We start from the raw sequence: 23,294 nt of genomic DNA on the forward strand, positions 1-23,294 counted from the left end.
CCTTTATTTCGTTTTTTTTTACCCCTCGAGATTTGACTAAAGTTCGAAAAATTGAAGATATTATATTTTTACCCGGTTTGATTGATAGTTCTCCACACGGTGGCGCTATATTATTACTTTTATATAGTTTCCGCGGGAGTTTTGAATAATTATCCTTTTTCTAAGCGGTATTAAAAGGTAAAAAACCCGCCTTATCATAATGGTTTCTTTACTTTTTATTTTCCTAAAGGAAGTGAATGGCTCGGCGGTGAGCGAAAAAACTCCATCCAAACCAAACCGCAAATGAATCCGTTAACGCTCACCGTCACACGGTGGTTTTGCCAACCCTTCGAGAAACTGCGAACGCAGAGAGTTCGAGAAACTGCGTACGCAATGATTAACTTTTGCACGGAAAATGCGAACGCGTTCGCAGGGCAGACAGACACGGTGATTGTATAACCCCTCCTAGGGGACTTTGTCCCCTCGGAGAGGTAAAAATCGTTAGAAAAATGGCTGCGTTCAACAACCAAAATCATAAAATAGCCTGAGAAACCGGTAGTGTTGCGATCTCCTGTAGTCTCATGCCCCTGTGTCATTTCCAACACAACTAACTGAAGGCCCTATCGTTTGCTTTATTTAGAGCGCCATCGGTGTCAACGAAAAGTAAAATATCTTTATTTTTATGTTAGTTAAAATAAAATGTCAAGGCCACCAAAAATACTAAATATCGATGTACAATTTATTAAAGTAATTTACGTATTATAGATTTTTCGTTTGAAACCATAAATAAAACAGTGTTATATTAACATATTAACTGAGCTATAAACTATGACCCGGGTTCGAATCCCAGCCGACCCAACTTTTCTGTTTCCTTAAATACCGAAGCTTCATATTCCAGATTTATTCCCCGCTATGGAGTAATCTACGGTGGTTAAATAGTGTCATGCAAGTGTGCCGGGTTCAAATCTCAGCAGTTGCCAATTAACGTTTTATATACACAAATTAATGAAATTATTATTCTTGCATTTTACTCAATTAAATAACAAACTTCGGTGGTTTAATGGTTGAACATTCGCCAAACCCGCAACAGACAAGGGTTCAAATCAAAGCCAACGGCAATGAACTTTTCTTTTTGCGTAATTTAATGAAATTAATAATGTTGAATTTTTCTCAATTGGATGATAAACTTCGATGGTTTAATGGTTGAGCATTCGCCTGTCATTCTAGAGACCTGGGTTCGAATCTCAGCTGACTCTAAAGATAATAATTTCTTTAATAACTTGGCGGTGGAATATCAACGTCTTAAAACAATGATCTCAGTTCGATTTCCAACCGAAAAAATATTTCCAATTAAAATAAACAAATTAACAATATTTTCTTAAAAAAATTCAATTCAAATTTATTATAATACATAAATAATATAGAACAAAACTTTTAAAGAAACAATTGTCACCTCCATGATTAAAAAAGTATAAAGTATGACACAGAAATATTAAACGTATACGCACACGTGGGAAGTGTCGGTTGTTACATGGTAGAGCGCTCGCATGCCGTGCCGAACGTCGTGAGTTCGAGTCATGGTCGTCGGATGTAATTTTTATTAAATTGACAAGTCACAAAATTTTAATTTCTTCTGCGCAGTAATTTAAATCGAACGGGAAATCTCATTATATTTAAATAAGAAGCGAAACATAAAACACCATTAATCTACGCTTTCGATTAAATTGAATTTCAAATTTGAAGTGTCGTTGGTTCTGTGGTAGAACACTCGCCTGTCATGCAGGAGGGCCCGGGTTTGGTTTTTAAGACGCTCAGCGCGCGGCTCGTCCTGACAGTCAATGACTGCGCAAAAAAACACTGCAAAATTCGTCACTTTACGTCAAAAACCAAAAAATACTACACCCAATGAAAAAAGAACTTTAGGAAAAATAATTTCCTTAATTTCAAAAGACTGCGCACAAAGTTATTACACTTTGCCCCGAAACGCGTTCGCAGCTCAGACATAAGCCACGTACCCTCGGCAACCTTTTGCCTCGTTTCGATCTCGCTGCTGTCCTTAGCGTTTGGAAATCTTTTTGTTCACACGTTTGATTTCCAGTGAGTTTTGAAGAAAATTGGTCATGCGTAGAATAAAAATATAATTATAAGTTCGTCTGCTCACGCATTTGAGTAACGTTTTAAAAAATAAAAATACATCCACACAGAAGACATTTGTATTTTTTTTAAACAAATAGACCAAAAGTTGAAAGACTATTGCTTCACGAATCGCTGCCAAACTGGTCAACGAAGCGATCTGCAACGCTGGGACGCGGAACAGTCACTGTTCACACGACGCCATCCAAACGTTGCGGGAGCGCTTGCATCGTTTCAGAGGGTAGGTGTAAACGCGGCTATATAGACACGGTGATTGTGAAACCTCTCCTAGGGAACAAAGTTCACTCGGGGAGTCGGAGAGGTAAAAATGATGTACGGAACATCAACGTGATCTTCTTAGAACATATTACAGTTGTCAATGAGTCCTAAGTTCTTTGTAGCACTATTTTCGACCACGGGAACAGTGTTTGCCGAGATAGAACAGAAATTGTTCTATTTAAAACTGGCTAGTTTCAAATAGAACTGTTTCGAAACTGCGATTTCTAAGAGTGTAGAAATCGATAGAAAGCAAGTTATTTACCGATTTCAGTATCCCTTTAAAGCCGGAGAACTCACGGGATAAAATCTCGTGCTTCGCTATCCTAATTCGACGAAAACTTATAGTCCCGATTATTATATGTTATCTTACCTGGTTTTCTCTTTTTGAACCATATAAATACCTGAAATTAGGTATCACAACAAATTGGGGTTTTGAAATCCACTTTCTGATAAGCCTTTTTTTTGCGCGGGAAGATCACCTATTAGTTACCATGGTCACGCATTCTTTTCAATGCAAATCACGAGCCAATAAATTTAAAATGTGTTAATATATGTCTTACACTCGACGTCATTTAAACGCCGCCTTTTTCTCGACACGCTTTCGTAACACCATGCCAATGGTACCTTAGACATTCCAAGTATATACCTATATAGTTTCCTGATCATACCCATACAAATTCTACACTGTATATTATCTACTCTTAGTTTTCAAATCCTAATGGACTTTAAACGCTTAAAACAGTGATTGGTCGGCAACATCATTTTCACTATTTTTCATTTTCGTGGAATTATTCTCTATGATTCTACTTTATAAGATTTCTATGGAATTAACCCTGTAGTGATCGTTTTTCTCGTTTTATACATACTGTGTTGTCAAAAACATTTTCGGTTGCCATGGCAAAACTAATGCCCATTGCAACTTTTCCCTTTTGAAATTGCATGTTACCATAAGGTCTACGTAGCCACACAGTTTCAACAAAATCGGTGATAATCACCTCGGGTAGTCTCCTCGTTAGTAGGAATATCCAAGAAGGCTCAATTATTATTATTATTATTACCAAAAGTAGCTACTTTTGTTATTACTATAAGATGTTTTCGAAAACACCGTGCGAAAATGATACGTTATCGATTAACCCTGTAGTCGTTTTACCTCTGCCACTTCCTACTAGAATTGAGAACTGGGGAGTTGGGGAAATGGGTCGCCCATTTCCCCAACTGTTCATTACGCCAACTTCGTAAAAAAATTAGTTGGTGAAATGCTCGGTTGGGGAAATGCATAGGGTTTGCGAGTTGGGGGAATGGGCAACTCATTTCCCCAACTGTTCATTACGCCAACTTCGTAAAAAAAATTGGTTGGTGAAATGCTCGGTTGGGGAAATGCATAGGGTTTGCGAGTTGGGGGAATGGGAAACTCATTTCCCCAACTGTTCATTACGCCAACTTCGTAAAAAAATTGGTTGGCGAAATGCTCGGTTGGGGAAATGCATAGGGTTTGCGAGTTGGGGGAATGGGCAACTCATTTCCCCAACTGTTCATTACGCCAACTTCGTAAAAAAAATTGGTTGGTGAAATGCTCGGTTGGGGAAATGCATAGGGTTTGCGAGTTGGGGGAATGGGAAACTCATTTCCCCAACTGTTCATTACGCCAACTTCGTAAAAAAATTGGTTGGCGAAATGCTCGGTTGGGGAAATGCATAGGGTTTGCGAGTTGGGGGAATGGGCAACTCATTTCCCCAACTGTTCATTACGCCAACTTCGTAAAAAAATTGGTTGGCGAAATGCTCGGTTGGGGAAATGCATAGGGTTTGCGAGTTGGGGGAATGGGCAACTCATTTCCCCAACTGTTCATTACGCCAACTTCGTAAAAAAAATTGGTTGGTGAAATGCTCGGTTGGGGAAATGCATAGGGTTTGCGAGTTGGGGGAATGGGAAACTCATTTCCCCAACTGTTCATTACGCCAACTTCGTAAAAAAATTAGTTGGTGAAATGCTCGGTTGGGGAAATGCATAGGGTTTGCGAGTTGGGGGAATGGGCAACTCATTTCCCCAACTGTTCATTACGCCAACTTCGTAAAAAAAATTGGTTGGTGAAATGCTCGGTTGGGGAAATGCATAGGGTTTGCGAGTTGGGGGAATGGGAAACTCATTTCCCCAACTGTTCATTACGCCAACTTCGTAAAAAAATTGGTTGGCGAAATGCTCGGTTGGGGAAATGCATAGGGTTTGCGAGTTGGGGGAATGGGCAACTCATTTCCCCAACTGCTCATTACGCCAACTCCGTAAAAAAAATTTGTTGGCGAAATGCTCGGTTGGGGAAATGACCGGTTGGGGAAATGCTTAGTTGGGGAAATGAACCGTTGGAGTTATGGCCATTTTTGGTTGGGGAAATGAGTAGTTGGGGAAATGCTCATTTCCCACAAATTCAACACTCACAACCTACGTATAAACACTACAAAAACGTAAAACACCAAACCGTCACGACGGTGAGCGAAAAAACACCATCCAAACCAAAACGCAAATGAATCCGCTAACGCTGACCGTCACACGGTGGTTTTGCCAACCCTTCGAGAAACTGCGAACGCAGAGATCTCGAGAAACTGCGTACGCAGTGATTACATTTTGCACCGAAAATGCGAACGCGTTCGCAGGCCTGACAGACCCACAGACCCACAGACAGACACGGTGGTTGTATAACCCCTCCTAGGGGACTTTGTCATTGGGTGTTGCATAATTTTCCCTTAGTCTTCGTAATTGTGCGTGCCGCGTTTGTCATGGACCGAGCGCTACGGGTTACGTTAAACGTCTTAGCATTCAGATGGCAGGGTTTCCACCAAACATTTACGGTATACGTCTTGTTATTATTTATTGACGCCGGCCGGGAATCAACCCGGGTCTGCTGCGTGCCAGAGATTTACTCTAACAACTGACCCACAGATTTAGCGAAAGTCCTTTACGCTGTTATAAAGTTATTAACGTCAATTTATTTTATAAAATTTTAAATATTTATGAATTACATTTATATTAAATTTATAATTTTATTTTCCTACTCAAACAAATCGAGGCAGTTATGACAACTTATTATTAAGTACAAGCATATGTAACATAGTTACTCATAAGTATGCCACTGTATTCAAAAATCTTCACTAACGGTTTGTTTCACCACGAAACAGTATAAAGAGGTGGACTACTTTAGATTTTAACCTTTTTAACCCTTTTATTAATCCTAGTAATTTTGGAAGTCACACTATTGGCTACTAAGATATGTATTTAGTATGTGTGTACGTGCAATTTGTGAGTTTGTAAGTGTTGTTTGAGTGTATTATGGCGTAAGTTAGTGTGTTAGTGCGTGTAGTTTGCGGGTGATGGCGTATGTTTTGGTGTTGGTATTTCTACTCTCCATCTGCTACTATTTATTTGGGACGGCCCGAGCAACCAAATTGTAGGGTTTCCACAAAATTTTCACGGTAAACGACTTATTATCAATTTTCGAAAGCGTCGGATGGGATTTGAACCTGGGCCCTCCTGCGTGGAAGGTGAGTGTTCTACCCAGTGGCGTAGCCAGGGGGGGGGCACAGGGGGCACATGCCCCCCGAAACGTATGGTTGTACGTACAAATATTTTTATTTTTTTACTTTTTTTTCAATGGCGTCCCCCCCACCCGAATCCTTTACGCTTTTGTAAACGTATTAAGCTTGTTTTCCACTAGCGCGCGTCATAATGTTATTTTCTTTACGCGCGTGAAAACGTTTGAACGTTTTAAAGCTGAGAAACGCGTCGTTGCGCGCGCCAGTGGAAAACAAGCATTACTGTCAATTTATTCTAGTATTTTTAATATTTATAAATTAAATTAAAATTAATTAATTTTTAATATAAAATACGGTCGTGGTCAGGAATCGAACCCGGGTCATATTTATAGCTGGCGGTTTGTTTACCTCTGAGCGGCCTGAGCCATTGACTTTTATGTCGCTACATTGAAAATAAAAAATATCATAGGAAAACTCTTACGAGGAGAGGTATATTTTGCCTTGCCAACTTGTTTATTGGGACCAAGACCTATTACAATTTTAAACGTATCAATAATGAAAACTAACGTTCACTCGAGGGGCTGAACACTATCCGTATTCGGTGTACAAACCTGTAGCTTTGACTTTACTAAAGTGATTACGTGTCGCTTGATGACTTAGGCCTAAAGTGGTGCCTTGGGTATTAGCCTAGCTGATTATTATTATTATTATTACTCGATTATAGATTTAGCACTACCGCTCTACTCGCTGTAATCGGTGTACTGAATTTAAGGAAGTGGTTAGCCCCTCGCGTTTACTTTGGCGAAACAATAACATATTATTGAATCGCAACGAGATATTGACTATTACAAATACTCGCTTCGTTTCTAATGGTAAGTATTTTGAAATTTGAGATCAAAAACGCGTTTCACGTATAGACTGAGGGGTCGGCCACTCAGAAAGAAATGTACGAGATTTGCAAACCAAGTGGATTTCTGTCTAAATTAAAGTATCTTATTAAGAAAATGTGGGCCACCAATCCCGCAACGGGTGGTTATCATACTTCCGCCACGGGGGTCCCGTCCCTAACCTCAAGTATCCCTCCTTGGCCAGCCAATCTCACCCCTGATTAATCGCATTGCGGTTAGTGGACTGAATTGTCGCATCTACTCTAAAAAAAGGATCCTGTTAGTGAATTTCAGGAGCCATGTAAATCAAAATAACCGTCTTGAAGATTTATCTACTTATTTGAGTAGAGAAGTTGCCCAGAGCCTGTTTTAAGGCGCGGTTCTATGCTTACATCGCTCCCTTTTAAGTGTAGCGTCCCCTAATTGTTCGCTTAAGCAGCTCTTCCCTTCAAAACGCGTCTGCTCTACGGAACAGTGTTGCCGCTTGAGATTTTCTAAATGTACTTCTCCAGAAAGGAAAACGTACTTTTGTACTTTTCTAGTTACAGAACATGGCGCCATCTATTTTTATTTTTAAAACAATAAGAATACCAATAGGTGGCGCTTTTTAAGCGTGAAATTCGAAAAGCGAAATTAAGTCATAACGATAAATTGCCTGCGCGGCTAAATAAATTTAAAATGTTTTTTCTACAAATTCTGAAACGTACTAAAATTCTCATTAAAATTTAAAAAATGTACTTTTGTACTTGGTTATTTCAAATCGTACCGAAAAAGTACAAATGTACCAGTTTCGGCAACACTGCTACGGAACCCGCGATTACTACTAGCGCCATCTTTTGAAAATATATATAATCTTTTATTTGTCCATGATTGTTTAAACAACGGACGGACCAATACGGCAACAGCGTCAGGGGGCTTATTATCGCGAGTGGAGACATTGATGGAAATGATGGGGAATGAAGCAATGAAGGGGAGCACATTTCGTCGGCGGTTGAGCCTCTTTCTTTCCCGGCGGCGGAGTTTTAAACGCGGTTAGGCAGAGTGAAACACGCGTCACTAACGCTGCCGCTTCTGGGCGAAAGATCAAAGAGTATCGGCTGCTCGCGTTTCTAGACGCCACATTTGTCCGTAAGAAATCGACTGTGGCACGCAGCCCCGGACAGGAGAGCATCACGGCGACGGCGCAATCCGGCGGCAGTTCGATTTTTCTTCGGGGAAGCCCGCGGTCGGTCGCTTCGTCACGGCGCCGAGAGAAAAGGCGCTGGATGTCGGTCGAAAACACGTCGTCTGGCAAGGTGGTTTTTAGCAAGATCCGTTGGCAAAATAATCATGAACTTCCGAACGAGGCTTTCACCGGATGTACGGCGAACTTTTAGAAAGGTATGTCCCATTTATCGATTTCTTAGGACCGTTTTTTTCGTCTAAAGGTTATCGGGAAAGATATTTGGCATAACCCCGCGTGTAGCGTTGTTTACATTTTGAAGGGGGCTGGCGTGAATGCGTTAGGCCTAATATTTATCGTCCGTACGGTGGTCCGTCATCGCGTTGTTTTCGGTCAGTTGCGTGTTCGTCTTACGTCAGAGGATTTTGATGAAAGTGCCGTTTTCGCCGGCACGTCACCATGTTTCGCCGCTTGACTTGGTACGCTTACTGATATGTCAATGTGGGTGTGAGGTAACCTGACTAATCATACGCTTGGGAACTAGAGGGGAACCAGGTTATTGTTACCTCAGTCGCGTTCACACCACGAATTAACTTAGCTAGGGTTTATTCATTATGCTAATTTTTGCTTCCCTTGTGTAATACTTAAAAAATATTTTCGATGATTTTAAGTTCAATAAATAATTATAACAAAAGTTTCTCAAATGTCAATTTTGTAACAATGTCAACTATAATTCTAAATATAAAAAGTATTTCGGGTTTTATTTAAACATTGTTCTAAAAGTAATTAAACCACAACGACACGTTGAAAATACGACGGAAATAACTAATTATTCAAACTTTCCTAACTAGCTAACTTTTGAAAGAATAATTGATTAAAATCGCCTATTACATAACAAAGTATTTATAAAAATGTACAAACGTTACCTTAGAAGCACTGTCATTAACTTAGCAAACTAAATTACAAGTAGTTTAATTCATATTAGTTAAAATTTAAGTGAAAATTACCCTTGTATTCAAATTATTAACAGATCTATGTCACATGACGTAACCCATTCTTTTTCCTACTGAAAAAAACATTTCTACTCAATATGGCGGCCAGAACCAAAGCTACGAAGTGTTAGTTCCCTATTTGTTAATAAAAAGAGCCATAAATTGTTTAAAAATCAACAAATTAAAAATGTTATTAAATAAAAACGTTACTTTCGATTTTTAAATAAATTTGGCAATCCTGGGTACAGATATGCTGTGCTAATACTGAACAAGACTAGGCGAAAAATTTGTACGTCGAGATATTGAAAATGAGAACTTTCTTGCGAAGTATAAATAAATATATTCTTGAATAGACAAATCAACCCAAAGATAACTGATATCATTTTAAAATTTTCCAAAATGTTTTCCAAGTGCTGGAAATTGTCCCGTAAATCGTTGCTTATTCGAAGTGACAGTATACTCAAAAGCAGTAGCGGCGCCAGGATTTTTGGGGAGGTAGGCCAACCATTTGGAGGCCGCCCCAATTATGGAGGCCCATCGACCACAATTTTTTAAAATCCGTCCACGTGGATTATTTAATTTGTTTTAAGCAAGTGCTGCAATTTTTGGGTAAAATGGGTACGTGACGAAAAAATTAGAACTAATAACAAATGAGTGGTTATTTACTTATTTCTACGACTGAATTCAAGTCTATCAATTTGCATTAATTCCTTCGGTACTTCGCATGTATTTCCCTTACATCAGATCTTACAACTTTACGAAAATTAATGTACAAAGTTACACTAACAAGGAGACGACCCGAGGTGTTACACACGATTTTGTTCAAACTCGGGTGATTGGTAGACCTTCATGTAACTTGAAAAATCCTAAAGGGATTTTATTCAATGGGCAACAGTTTTGTCATGGCAACGAAAAATGTTTTTGACAACATAAAATGGAAATTTTCCCTTTGAAAATAACATGGGATTTAGACCGATTCCAAGGGTCCCCCCCCCCCCCTGTGAAAAATTTTAAAAAATTGAAAAAATTTTAAAATACCAAAATTATAAAAAAATTGTTAAAAATTGACGAAGAAAATCAAAATTGATCACATTTTGATCAATTTGAACCAAATGGGTGAAAATGAACCGAAATGGCTTAAATAGGAAAAATTTCCATTTTATGTTGTCAAAAACATTTTTCGTTGCCATGGCAAAAACGTTGCCTATTGAATAAATTCCCTTTAGGATTTTTAAAGTTCCATGAAGGTCTACCAATCCCCCGCGTTTGAACAAAATCGGTGTGTAACACCTTGGGTCGTCGTCTCCTTGTAAGTAAGGTAAGTTTAAGAACCATTTAATCTAGTGCAAAGAAAGTCCGCTTGTGGCGCTGCCGTACAACGCCGAAAGTGATAGCTTCAGTGTTCGATTTCAGTTTGACTTTGAGCAAGTTGACGTAGTTTTCCCCCACGTCACGTTTCCCCAAGAAGATAAACTCGAATGTGAAACAAAAATTATGACGAATCGTCACGCGCTCAGTTGAAGAACCAGTATTAGGCCTAACGACTTTAGTCTAAAGTCCTCCAAAAATAGGTGGTCATTTTGCAAAAAAATTACACGTGGAAGATTAATGAAATAGAATTATAATAGTTGCGAAACATAAAATATAAGGGTTTATAAACTGTATAAAAAAGTTAACTCAATTTGATCCCATATATTTTTACTGGCATCCAGGTGAAGAGAATTAATTTGTTATCCTTTTAGCGGTAGAGAGATCAAGCGCTACGCGTTGAACGCCGAGTTACGGAGATTCGTGACGTCTTTGCAGACGTTCCTCAGTTCCTGAAACCCGCGAGAAAGCTTCGCGGTCAGCCTGGGCGTTTTCGTGGAAGGCGTGGGAGCTTAATCTCTCTATTAAGGGCTGTCTGCCCGGAATATTAATTTATCTGATTAGCAGAAGCGTGCGTAGTCTCGTCGTGAACGTTAATGTTGGAAGTTTCTTCTTGTCGTGTGAAGGCGGACTGCCGACGATATTAAATTTGCAAATTTAGCGACATTAAAAAGATAATTTCATGAAATTCATCACCTGCTCCGTTTCAAAGATACGAACCCGAGTTTATTGTGCGCTAATTAAGTGTCGGGTAATGGGTTATTGGTGGCCGGGCTACCGCCAATATAATTCATGAAACACGTTCTTAAAAGAATATTATCTCATAATGGATTAGTCTCGAAAATGAATATTCTCGAAACTGAAATTCGTCGCAAACTAATTTGAGAATAATGGACTAAGCTCGAAAGTGATTTGTTTCGAATGTGAATATGATCGAATTTGAGAAAATTAGACTAAGCTCGAAAGTGATTTTTCTCAAATGAGAATAAGATCGAATTTGAGAAAATTAGACTAAGCTCGAAAGTGATTTGTCTCGAATGAGAATAAGATCGAATTTGAGAAATTTGACTAAGCTCGAAAGTGATTTGTCTCGAATGAGAATAAGATCAAATTTGAGAAAATTAGACTAAGCTGGAAAGTGATTTGTCTCGAATGAGAATAAGATCGAATTTTAAAAAATTGGACTAAGCTCGAAAGTGATTTGTCTCGAATCTGAATAAGACCAAATTTGAGAAAATTAGACTAAGCTCGAAAGTGATTTGTCCGAATGTGAATAAGATCGAGTTTTAGAAAATTGGACTAAGCTAATAAGTGATTGGTCTCTAATCTGAATAAGATCGAATTTGAGAAAAATTTGACAAAGCTAATTTGAACATAGTCCTTTCTAAACTTTTCACTGTCGTTGGATTTCTGTATTAATCCATTATTAACTTAAGTCTTTCGAGGTCATCAATAATAAAGGTATATAAATAGAATACTTATGAACTTCTGCTAAAACATTGGGAAAATATGGTTTAAGAATAAGTACGTAACATTTCGCAGTTTAATTTCTATTATACGAGTGGTCCGACATTTGTGGAAAATGGTTTTAGAAATCTTAAAATACACTTGAAAATCCCGAAATCTGGCGTAAGTGAATAATTTTCCTCAATCGTGTGGGTCACTCTCGATTCCAATACCAGAAGTAAATAGGATATTTCCTTTTGGAGAAGTGTCCATACGAAAGCGTACTTCGATTTTCCTTCGAAACGCTGCAAACATAACCATTCTAAAATTGTACAGCGTGTATAACTACGCCTAACTATGTAATATGTAAAAATGACAATGCGTTGGTTACTTAATTGATTGTTAACTATATTTTATTCGTGCAATAGGTTTATATATCGCGTAATTTGTTTGTCGTTAAACGTATTTTTGAAAATGAGCGTCAGTTTGCGAAAGTCACGCGTGTTTCAAACGAGTTAGATGAACATTCTAGTAAGATTATGATGCCTGGAGAAATGACCATCAATTTAATTTGTAGGTGATTTCTTTTAGCTAGCTGGTTACCTGGTTAACTGGTTACCTTTCTAGAGGAAACATATTACTCAGGTACACAATAAAGTTACGTCTACACGCCTACAAGTTTCCCGTACACGTTTTAGAGCGATGCCTTAAAACTAAGTGCATACACTTATTAGACAAGTGTTGTAAGTCGGAAACCTTTCCGGAAAATGACAGAGGCCTTTTTTCCGGAAAAGTTTCCGTATTTTTCGGAATAAAATTAAAAAAAGGTCTCATTCCATGATTAGTCAAATATATTGTTTGCAAATTTAAATAAAGCGGAATCTTCTCCTCATTATTTGAATATATTTCGAATCCAAAAGTAAAACTAAACCTCTAGACTAGCTTTAATCTGATTAACAATGTAACACTATTAATGTTTTGTAGTTCGTTTACTGATATTAGGCATTTTATATGGATAAAAAGTTAAAAACATTAAAAACCCTTAAAAAGTAATTTATGTTTCTTCGGAAAATTTTCCGCATTTTATTTTTTCCGGAAAATTAACAACACTGTATTAGACTGTGTGTTGTGCAATAATAAAATAAAATTAAAAACAATGAAGTGGAGATTTGAATTACAATCAAATTTGAAAGAACTGCTTTTAGCAATCAAATTTAAGGAATAACGTTTATATTTAAACACTTGACAAACCTAGAGAAATTTAATTAGTTCTTATATTTGCGTACGGGCGCCATAAAGCTACCTCTAAATTCCTAGCCGTTCCCGTCTCAGCATTTCAAAGCGCGTGCTTAAACCGCCCTAAAATGTAACCCTATCAAGATGATTGCACGTACGACCAAGGTTCAAATAAAGGCGACTCTAAGGTTGTCTCGATAAAATAAAACCAAAATACCTTCCAAGGTGTTTTCCAATATCTGCGCCGAATATTTTATATATTTTTATAGGCGAGAAAAACTCGTATCTCCGCTGGTTGTCCGCTGCCGTATGCATTAAATACCCCCAAATTACGGTTAATGGCGGTCGGCAGGCGTCGTGTCGAGACCAGGTGCTTCTGATGTTGCCCCGAAGGCCCAAAGACGGGCATTCTTGCTGGATGAATAGTTGGAATGGCACCCTAGACCAGCTGGCCTTACATGTCGGAGCCTCGAGCTCACTCGCGCGTGTCACAAAAATCCCAATTGAAGGGCAGAGTTGCCAGTTGCGCGGTTTTTCCGCCCGATTGGGCTGGAAATAAATGTTTGGGCGGGAGTTGGTTTCTTGGGGTTTGTTTAGGAGGGTTTATATCCCGTCTTGTTGGTTTTAATGTAGTGTTGTAAGTCGGAAAATGACCGAGGCATTTTTTCCGGAAAAGTTTCCGTATTTTCCCGAAAAAAATAAAAAAAAAGTTTTCAATCCATGATAAGTCTAATATTTAAAATTTCTAAATATTTTAAAAAGATTTGCTACTCCATGGAGTTTTTTAAAACATTTACCATGGAACAAAAATTAAATATTTATAAGTAGTTTAATATATTGTTTTGCAAATTTAAATAATGCGGAATTTTCGCCTCATTTTTTAGAATCTAAAAGTAAAACTAAATCTCTGGACTAGCTTTAATCTGATTAACAATGTAACACTATTATTGTTTTGTAGTATGTTTACTGAGACTCAAGCACGTAGATATAGTAAGTCTAAGGGGGGGGGGGGGACGGGTTATAACACAACCAGATGAAATCGCGAGCGCGACATTTTCAGTTAGCAATAACGTATATTTAAAGTACTGGCTAGACTCGGGACGAGTGACAATGACATTTCCGCACGTGTATCAAACGAAGTTTTTATACATTTCTTAATGTTGCGCTCCTTTCGTAAGAAAGGAATCGAGTCCTAATGGGGGGTGGGGGGTTGAACCCCCTAACCCCCCCTTATATACGTCCTTGCTGAGACTAGACATTTCATATCGATAAAAATTCAAAAACATTAAAAACCCTTAAAAAGTAATTTTTGTTTCAATTTTTTATTTGCGGAAATTTTGCGGAAATTTTTCCGGAAAATTAATAACTCTTATTTTAATGGGAAGAAAACGTTGATTTTCTATTACTATTTAATTAGAAAAATATGGTTTATCAATTGATAAATATCCCTACGCAATTTCATTTTTTCATTTTACATCTTGAAGCGAAGTAACAGACACAGTGAATTTTCGGTTTCCCATTTCCATAAACGCTTGTCGAGGTTAACGTTAATAATAAGTGTAGGGCGCTGTTGGCTCGCGTGGCTTGAAGGGCTTGAAGAATTTTGGTTTATTTCGTCCCGTAACAATTTTAATTTTAGGAGAGCGTTTGATTTTAGCGAATCGGACTGAAACAATCGAATTTGTGAAATGACTAGTGAAAAACCGAGAAAAATAGCTTTACTTTTGAGGACCTTTATTTTTTTACAAGGTGAACGCTTTGGCGTCCGAAAGCGAATGCTTTAGTTTTCTCCGATTTACAGTGGTTCTTTTTCATTGAATGCCAGAAGTTACCGTTTAAACCCCGCACGTTCGCTTTCCGCTCCCGCCAAGAGATGACACTTAGCGCGTGTCTTGAGCCTTCTAGAAAAGGAGCATCCGCGAACAATGCAGGGTCCCCGGTCTCATCTGGCAGCCATTACAAGGGCTTGTCAAACTCGATACCGTGTACGAATACATCATTAACGACAGAAAAACAAGTTTAAAAATACAAAATACTTTTTAAGAAAACCTTTTATTTTTATCTTTTAACATTTAGTTTTGAAACTTTTAATTCTTATTTTTAACATTCCACATAGTTTTAACAGTTTCTTAACAAGGCTTGCTAGCACCCTCCTACGCATTGTAACTCGCCACCGGGGTTAATGGCTTTAAAAGTCGCTTCATGACTTAGGCCTAAGGTGGTGCCTTGGGTATTAGCCTAGCTGATTATTATCCTTATTAATATGTCCGACCCCTCGAACTATACGGGAAAGGCGTTTTGATCTCAAATTTCGAAATTCTTTAAACATAGTCTTATTATCTCGACGTGGAAATAAATAAATAAATAAATACATAAATAAATGATTAAGTTTTCTTTAAAGGGGGAAAATGAATTTCATATTCGTACGACCAGGTTTAACAAACATTAGGGATGGTTGGCGCTAGTTACGTTAAAATTTTATACTCCCTTTAAGAATTCCTAAAATCCGAGGTGAATATTATCAAAAAACAGGGAAAATGAAAATAACAATTTAAATCAAATACATTTTTTTTCTCGATTTTTAAAAATCAACAACCCCTGACAGTAAAAGCTTCGCAGTTGTTAAACTATTTAGTCTGATATCGTAAAATTTATACGATTTAGATCTAATTGAATTAAATTTAATTCGCCCACGCTAAGGTTTACCGATGGATGAAAACGTGTAGTAAGCGTGGTTTAACTTCCGGTTGACTCTTCGTATCAACTTCCGGTTGACTCGGCCACGTCATTTAAAGGCGTTAAAAGTCGCTGGCTGACTTGGGCCCACGGTGGAGACATAATTACTGACCTCACATTAAGCGATGCGTTTTTATCGAGGGATTACGATATCCAGGGCCTAAAGGAAATTTTGACGTCAAGGCGCACTCTACCCTAACGGGACTGATACCATTTTGCGAGATTTGATTTTCATTACGTCATTTGTTTTCCAGATTCTTCCGATGTAAGGCGAGCGACCTCTGGGGGTCGTTAACTACAAAGACGCGTGAGACAGAGTTACCTCGTAGACTAGTGTCGAACACTCTTCGATAACCAATAACGGTGATCGCAAAATGGCGTTTCGATACTTAATATTGGTGGCGATGGCCCAATTCCTCACTTCGACGAGGGCGGTGGTCGAGGACTTCCCGGACAAGTGCCACGACACCCGACACGGGGTAGACTCGGGGCTGGTGCGGGTGCCCGACTTCCAAGACCACGTCCCGGAGAACGTCACTTGCAGCTGGTCGTTCTCGGCGCCTACCGGGAAGAAACTGCTGGTGAAAGTGGACTCGGTTCATTACCCGCCGCAGGACGCGCGCGAGACGATTTTGAAACTGTATCTGGACGAAGAGGTGATCGACATCCCGCGCAACTGCGTCCGCTGCCTCAAACGGGCCGTCACGGGCCACTCGGTCCGCGTCGTCTACTCTTCCATTCTGGCGACGTCCTCGGCCGACCTTGACCTCGATGACAGTCGCGAAAACGCCTTGTTCGCTGACGCCGGCTCCTTCCAAATCCGCTACAAAGCCTTCGACCCGGACATCTGCGACCGGCCCAAGGCGCCCCTCAACGGACAGGCCGCGGTCACCAACCGAAAAATCGGACACGAAGTCAAGTACCGTTGCAACCCGCCTTATGATCTCTTCGGAAAGAGTTCCGCGGTTTGCCAAATGCCGGCGGACTCCCCCCTCCCTGAATGGAGCAACGGGCCCCCCAAATGCGGCGTGTCCAACTGCAGCCACGCGCCCATCCCGCGCCGGGCCGAGAGCGACGCCCCCGGGGCCATCGCCAGCCCGGGCTACCCCCATTTCAAAATGCATTCTTCTTTCGATTGCGAGTGGCGCATCACCGCCGCCGAAGGCTACCAAATCACTTCCTTTCTTAGCTTCTTAGAACTATCGGACAAGGACGGTGCGGTCGCGTCCTTGAGACTGTTCGACGGCCCGCGACGTACGCCCGTCAACGCGGGCCAGGACTCGTTGGAACTGCATCGCAACGTCACGACCAAGTCCAACGTGCTGACCGTCACTTTTCAGACGAACAACAGCGCTCTGGCGGAAGGCGGATTTTACCTCAACTACGTCGCCGTGTCCGCGTCGTGTCCGGATCCGGACATCCCGGAGAATGGCGAAGTCGTTGGTTACAGCTACGCCGTGGGCTCGAGCATCGCCTTTAGGTGTCTGCCGGGTTACACCTTGGACGGTGTCCCCAACGCCGAGTGTTTGGTAAGCGCTGTTTGGAGTCATCCCGCGCCCGCTTGCGTCCACGTCACTACTCCAATCGGAGACGCGTCACCGGAAACCACGACGTCCTCTTCGGCAACCACGACGACGTCGTCTTCGGCGCCACCCGCGAATGACACGGCGGAAGACGTCAGCGGCTTCAACAGCCCCATCAGTGCCAAAGTCACCAAGCCATCCAAGAAATCTAAACTTACTCCTACGACGAAGATTCCTTCAAAGTCCACCACGGTCAAGCCCAAACGGAAGTCCCAATTGTCGAACGATTCTGTGGAAGCGCAACAAGTTCCGGTTGCGCTGCACCCGAACGAGACCCAGCCGGATGGGAAGACTCAGAGGACCTCCGAAAATGGGATTTCGGTAAGCCATTATTATTCTTATTTATTACGCGGTCTATAATATAATCACCGAAACCAGGGTCGCCGGAGGACCTGGAAAAGTCAGGGAATTGGAAAATGGATCTAGAAATCAGGGGAAATGTTAGGGATTTTGGAAATTAATCTGAACATCGGGGAAAAATCAGATACTTTCGAATTGATCTAAAATCGGGAAAAATCTAGGAATTTGAAAGTTGATCTAAATTCGGGGAAAGTCAGGGAATTTGAAAATTTATCTAAATTTGGGAAAAGTCAGGGAATTGTAAATCGAGAAAAATTAAGAAGTATCAAAGTGTATAAAAAATTGAGAAAAACTAAGGAATAGTAAAAATATTAGGGAAAGTCAGGGTCCTCAGGGAATTTATCTTTGTTTGCAAATGAAAAACTTTTACTAAAATACAGGTGAAATTTTGTAAATTTTGGTTATTTAAAAAATGAGGGGAAATCTCTGAAAATGGTGAAGGATAACTTAGAGAAAGTTTGTATTTTCGCGCAACGTTTTCATATTTTAACTTATCACAATAATATAATTGTAAGGAGCGCTCTAGTCGAACAGAAACATACGTTTTATAATTATATACCACATCAATAGTTACGATAATTATAGAATTTAGTGAAATAATGGTTAAAACTAACTTTTAATAATAATTTTTGTTTTAAACATGATTTAAAAGTAATAAGAAATATTTTTTATTTATCATAAATAACAAGTACTTAATTAGCGTTGCTCCAAATCGAACTCACGCTCCCCTTAAACGCTATTCAAATCAATTCGGCCATTGAACATAGTCTTGAATAGTATTCATATTAAATTTTAATCAAAATTCAGATTTAGCACCAATTTTAATGGATACGATAGTTTTATTCTGAAATCGATGTTTTTCTTAGTGCGGTAATTAAATATTCTGGATCTGGCAACGCTGTTAAATAGGGCAAATACAAAATGGAAGGAGAGTTATGGCTACGAAGCAGACAAAAATCCCTCAGTTTGAGTTTTACACTTTGACCTCTACGTGGCTCTGTGCTAACAGAAATGACGTTGTCATGAACAATAATATTTGTTTAATTTGGATTCGCACCAAGCGGCACAAGCGTTCCCTTCTTGGGAACGGCTCTCACGCCTCGAACACTAATTGACCTGTCGCGATAGATACGTCACAATCATCATAATGGCACTCACATTAATCGAGCAATATTTTTGCTAGCCAAGGCGTTTTGTTTGCTTTGTCTGCCCTCGGCATTTTCCCAACGTTAGTTTAAGCTTCGTTAAGTGCGCATCATTTCAGGACGGAAAGGTCTAACAAGGGACTATGGGCTTGTACGGAATTTCGCACGGTTTATATATTTTTATATCGATTAGGGATACACCGATATGGGTACAGATATTTTTCAAAATCAATAAAATAAAACACAATGGAAACAAAACAAATTTGATTTTAAATCAAATATACCTTTCTATAAATTCCCAGCTAAACAGGCTAATACTTCGCAAAGACCACATAGCGCTACTTCAGAAGGACTTGCAAACGCATTTATTCTTTCGATTTAAAAATTCTGCTCATTCTCATTTGAATGGTATTTTCTGAACCGTCACCCATAAAGTCGCTTTTCAAAATATAGTGAAGGTAGCTTACGTGAAGATAGTATATTTCAAAATATAGTACGTTTAGAACTGAACTATTTACAAAATCAGTGAGATATAGTTAATTAACTATTAATAATGGTTTGTATAAAACTTTAACCGTTAAATGAGTATGATTTTAATCAAATATACACTATTTATCCAGACAACTAGGTTGGCAGGTTTGGCACAGAAACCTTTTTTGAGCCGCCCTGGTTCCTGAAAAATCGGGCCAAACCTTCTGCCTCTCAAAGGTAAATAACCACATAAGTAGTATTTTATAGAATGGTCTATTAAAACAATTTTTTGGGTTTTTTTTAAATGAAAACAATTAACAACCTTGCACTTTTGTACGAAATAAAATTGAATTAGCTATGAAATTTGATTTCCCGTGTCAATTATGATTTTCTCGTGAAATTTATCTTCGTCCCCTGCTATCGACGCATACATGTTAGTCCATGGCGCATTAGAGATGCGTTCCCCCCCCCCCCCTCTTTTCAAAACATCTCGTCTTCCTTCTATCATTTATCATTCTCAGTTCTATTCTACGTGGACTTTAGTGAAGATGTCTTTCAGCGAAACTACTAAAATCCGTATAATCGATGTCTCCGTCGTAACTGATTTAGGGTTGATCACAATCCCCCTCACACGAGGACGGTATTTCATCGGTGTCCTAAAACCTGCGTCATCTGACGCGATTGAAGCACGTGCCAGGGATAATTTTCCTTCCCCTCTTTTGGTGCTATGGTCGAATTAGCCCCAATTCTGATTGGTAAAACAAATATCTAAATAATAAAATTTAAAATTTCTATAGAAATTTGTCTGATGTTTCTATAATCATTTTAAAAGCTATTGAAACGTCGATATTTTAGAGAAATTCCGACAATCTGTCGAAATATTTTTTTGTAAGGATTCTCAATATAATGTTCGCTCAAATATCATCTTTTTATTAGTTAACAATCTTTTTACTCTTAGGAAAATTTCTTCATCAATTCTAGAGATCGAGTAATATTTATATAATGGAATATTTAATATTTATATAATGGAATATTTAATATTTATATAATGAAATATTTGATATCTATATAATGAAATATTTGATATTTATATAATGAAATATTTGATATTTATATAATGGAATATTTAATATTTATATAATGAAATATTTAATATCTATATATGAGATGTAATATTTATATATGAGAGATATAATATCTATATATAATGAGATATAATATCTATATATAATGAGATTTAATATCTATATATAATGAGATTTAATATCTATATATAATGAGATTAATATCTATATATAATGAGATTTAATATCTATATATAATGAGATTTAATATCTATATATAATGAGATTTAATATCTATATATAATGAGATTTAATATCTATATATAATGAAATATTTAATATCTATATATAATGAAATATTTAATATCTATGAATTGAAAAAATTTTAATTTTCATTATTTTTGAAAAATCTATAGAATATTCGAAGCTTATTGTATAGATTTTTCAAAAATAATTAAATAAATAAGAACGTATGTACAATAATATTTACTCGAATATGTAGTTGCCAAAAATGACTTGATAGACTCGCTGTGAAAGCTGTAATCTTTGGGAATCGCTTAATTTAGGGTATTAGCGTGCAGGGGCTGTGGCCGTCCATGGGACGGGCTTGTTCGCAAAGGACCCTTTCAGTGGTCCTTAAGTGAGGGCGTTGCGCAACCGAGAACAAGATTACGGCTATTGAAAAGAGCGCCTCGAACACTCGACTAACACGATGATCCGCCTATTAAAAGGCTTTTCACGACGGCCATCGAAGCCCGTCGTGTTTACTTTGGAGTGCGTAATTAGACGTTGTCGGCGGGCATATTCTCACCAGAGGGCTCAATCTAAACTCGACAAACTCTTAATAAAGTCTGTCAATAGGACTCGCAATTTGACTATTTTTTGGTTTCAAAAATTCAGTTTATTTTGGTTGATATTTAGCGTGCCGTGGGGTGGCGGATTGGTTAGCGCTTTCGCGTCGCAGCGAGTGGAGACGGGTTCAGATCCTCGCTTATGACACTTGTTCAAAACTACCGCTTCTTCGGCGTTGAGTTGGCAAATTCTCCGTTTCCATATAAACGTAGTGTAGGCTGTAATAATAATAATAATAATAATGATAATAATAATAATAAAAATTAAGGCTTCTTCTAAGAAGGGATATCCACTTCAGCTCACAGCTGATTTTCAAGAGGGTCCCTTTAAACTGCGTGGGAGGGTGGTGGCTAGCCCTCATGCCACTGCTAACCACAAGCGCCCCTTCACTAACTATTACCGTTAACCTCAACACGTTTTTATGGAAGGGGAAACCGAAGATCTCGGGAGAAAACCCCTTCAACCAGTGGGGAGAGAACTTGCAAACTCAACGCGGAAAGAGTTGTTCCGAGTTTAAACCCAGTGCCACCAGCTGGGATCGAACCCGGTTCCTCTTGCTGCGAGGCGAAAGTGCTAACCACTCCGCCACCCCACCTGTTGGCTCGCGTGGCATAAATATATTTACTATATTATATAGTTAAAATATCATGGAGTTATTATACTTCAACGTATTGTTGAAAAGGCACCAAAGTAGGCTCTACAGCGTCATTTTAGAGCAACTGAATTTAATCTTTAATTAGTAATTAAATTTAATAAAGATTTTATTCAAAATTTAGTTTACGTTATTTTATAAAGTAAAGCGGGTATAAAAAGTGAAAAAATCAATGAAATAAAAAAATCCATTTGAATCGGGTAAGTCAGTTTAAATAAAATAAGTCGATTTGAATAAAAAACGAAATCCAAAAATCAACCACCCTCTTTGCTAAGTTCTCCAGATTCTACCGGATTCGAGAAACACGTGTCTAAACTATCAGGTAGTTGGAATTCTTAGTTCCCCAGGTATGTGTAAATATCCCTGAAAAATTAGAAATATTTTTATACTAAGCCTTGGAATTTTAAATAAAAATTTACAGCGAATATAAATACGTCTCATTAATTTGGTATCTTTCACAATCTTTTAAAAAGTGTAAATTTTTATTTGGAACTTCTTGTTTTTTATTTTCGGAATTTTTACTTCATTGACGAAGAGATTTTATATCCGAAGTTTGAAATCTCTCGAACCCAAGGTTAAATGTATGTATTTCCTTATCTAGAAATATGTATAGCTGGTAAATAAGCTCTATCTTATTTGTGAAAGGCAATTATTTCTTTCCTAAATGATGTATCCGCTGTGGATACTGCGATAGGGAAAGCTCTTATTATTTTCCGGTTCTCTTAACGTCAATGCTACAGTGAGACACAATAGATTGCGTCACGCTTATAAATATCCTTTTTTTTTAAATATTGCATTGAATTAAAACTAGTTCTTCCTCGTCTATAATGGATATGAACTTGTTTGTGATTTCTTTTAACGGAAATCTGATCACCAATATTCTGCGGTAAGAAATCGCGTTACAATTTGTGAAAAATTACCATACTGTTTCAGTCAGTAGGTCTTTGTTGATACTTTAGGACCACGTTGAGACCATTTTTAGCGTGGCAACCAACCTCGCTAACGCTCTAAGAGTATAAACGTCTTACCTATAATAAATTAAAATCAGCTCGGTAGCTCATTGGTTCCCTAAACTACGTAACAGTAGCGGAAATAGAAGTGGACTTTTCTGAGAAATAAACGAATTTACAGAAATTGCAATGGATTTTTCCATAACCAAAAGCAAATAATAATTACAACGAATGGCTAATCTCGCGGGTGCCCCAAAACGAATCTCGCGGGTGCCCCAAAATGAATGTCGCGGGTGCCCCAACGATTTAAGCACACGCCGGGAACATTTGATTATTCCTCCTCTCTTATCATGGAGAAATTTCGACCATGATTTTGGCAATCTCCAGGACTCCAGGAGTAGAAGTAAATATCAGAACTTATATTGGACAATTTCTATAACCTTAAGGAAATTGCTTTTGTCATGGAAACCAATAA

The 23,294-nt window shown here is 38.5% G+C and overlaps 1 protein-coding gene across 2 annotated transcripts in view; it reads left to right on the plus strand.

Moving 5' to 3' along the window:
* Nucleotides 1-7,801: 7,801 nt before the first annotated feature.
* Nucleotides 7,802-23,294, plus strand: part of LOC149933654 (CUB and sushi domain-containing protein 3-like) — a 43,143-nt gene continuing 27,650 nt past the window's right edge. The window contains exons 1-2 of one of the 2 annotated variants that reach the window (XM_090156077.1): nt 7,802-8,182; nt 15,997-17,646. In XM_090156077.1, the coding sequence (XP_090012203.1) occupies nt 16,117-17,646 (1,530 nt within the window). In that variant the 5' untranslated portion in view covers nt 7,802-8,182; nt 15,997-16,116. Of the gene's footprint in view, nt 8,183-8,325; nt 8,444-15,996; nt 17,647-23,294 lie in introns of those variants that run through there. The other variant, XM_090156078.1, reaches the window with a different exon arrangement.

This window comes from Leiobunum rupestre, chromosome 8, assembly GCF_980474605.1.
Source record: "Leiobunum rupestre chromosome 8, qqLeiRupe1.1.hap1, whole genome shotgun sequence".
Classification (NCBI taxonomy): Eukaryota; Metazoa; Arthropoda; class Arachnida; order Opiliones; family Sclerosomatidae; genus Leiobunum; species Leiobunum rupestre.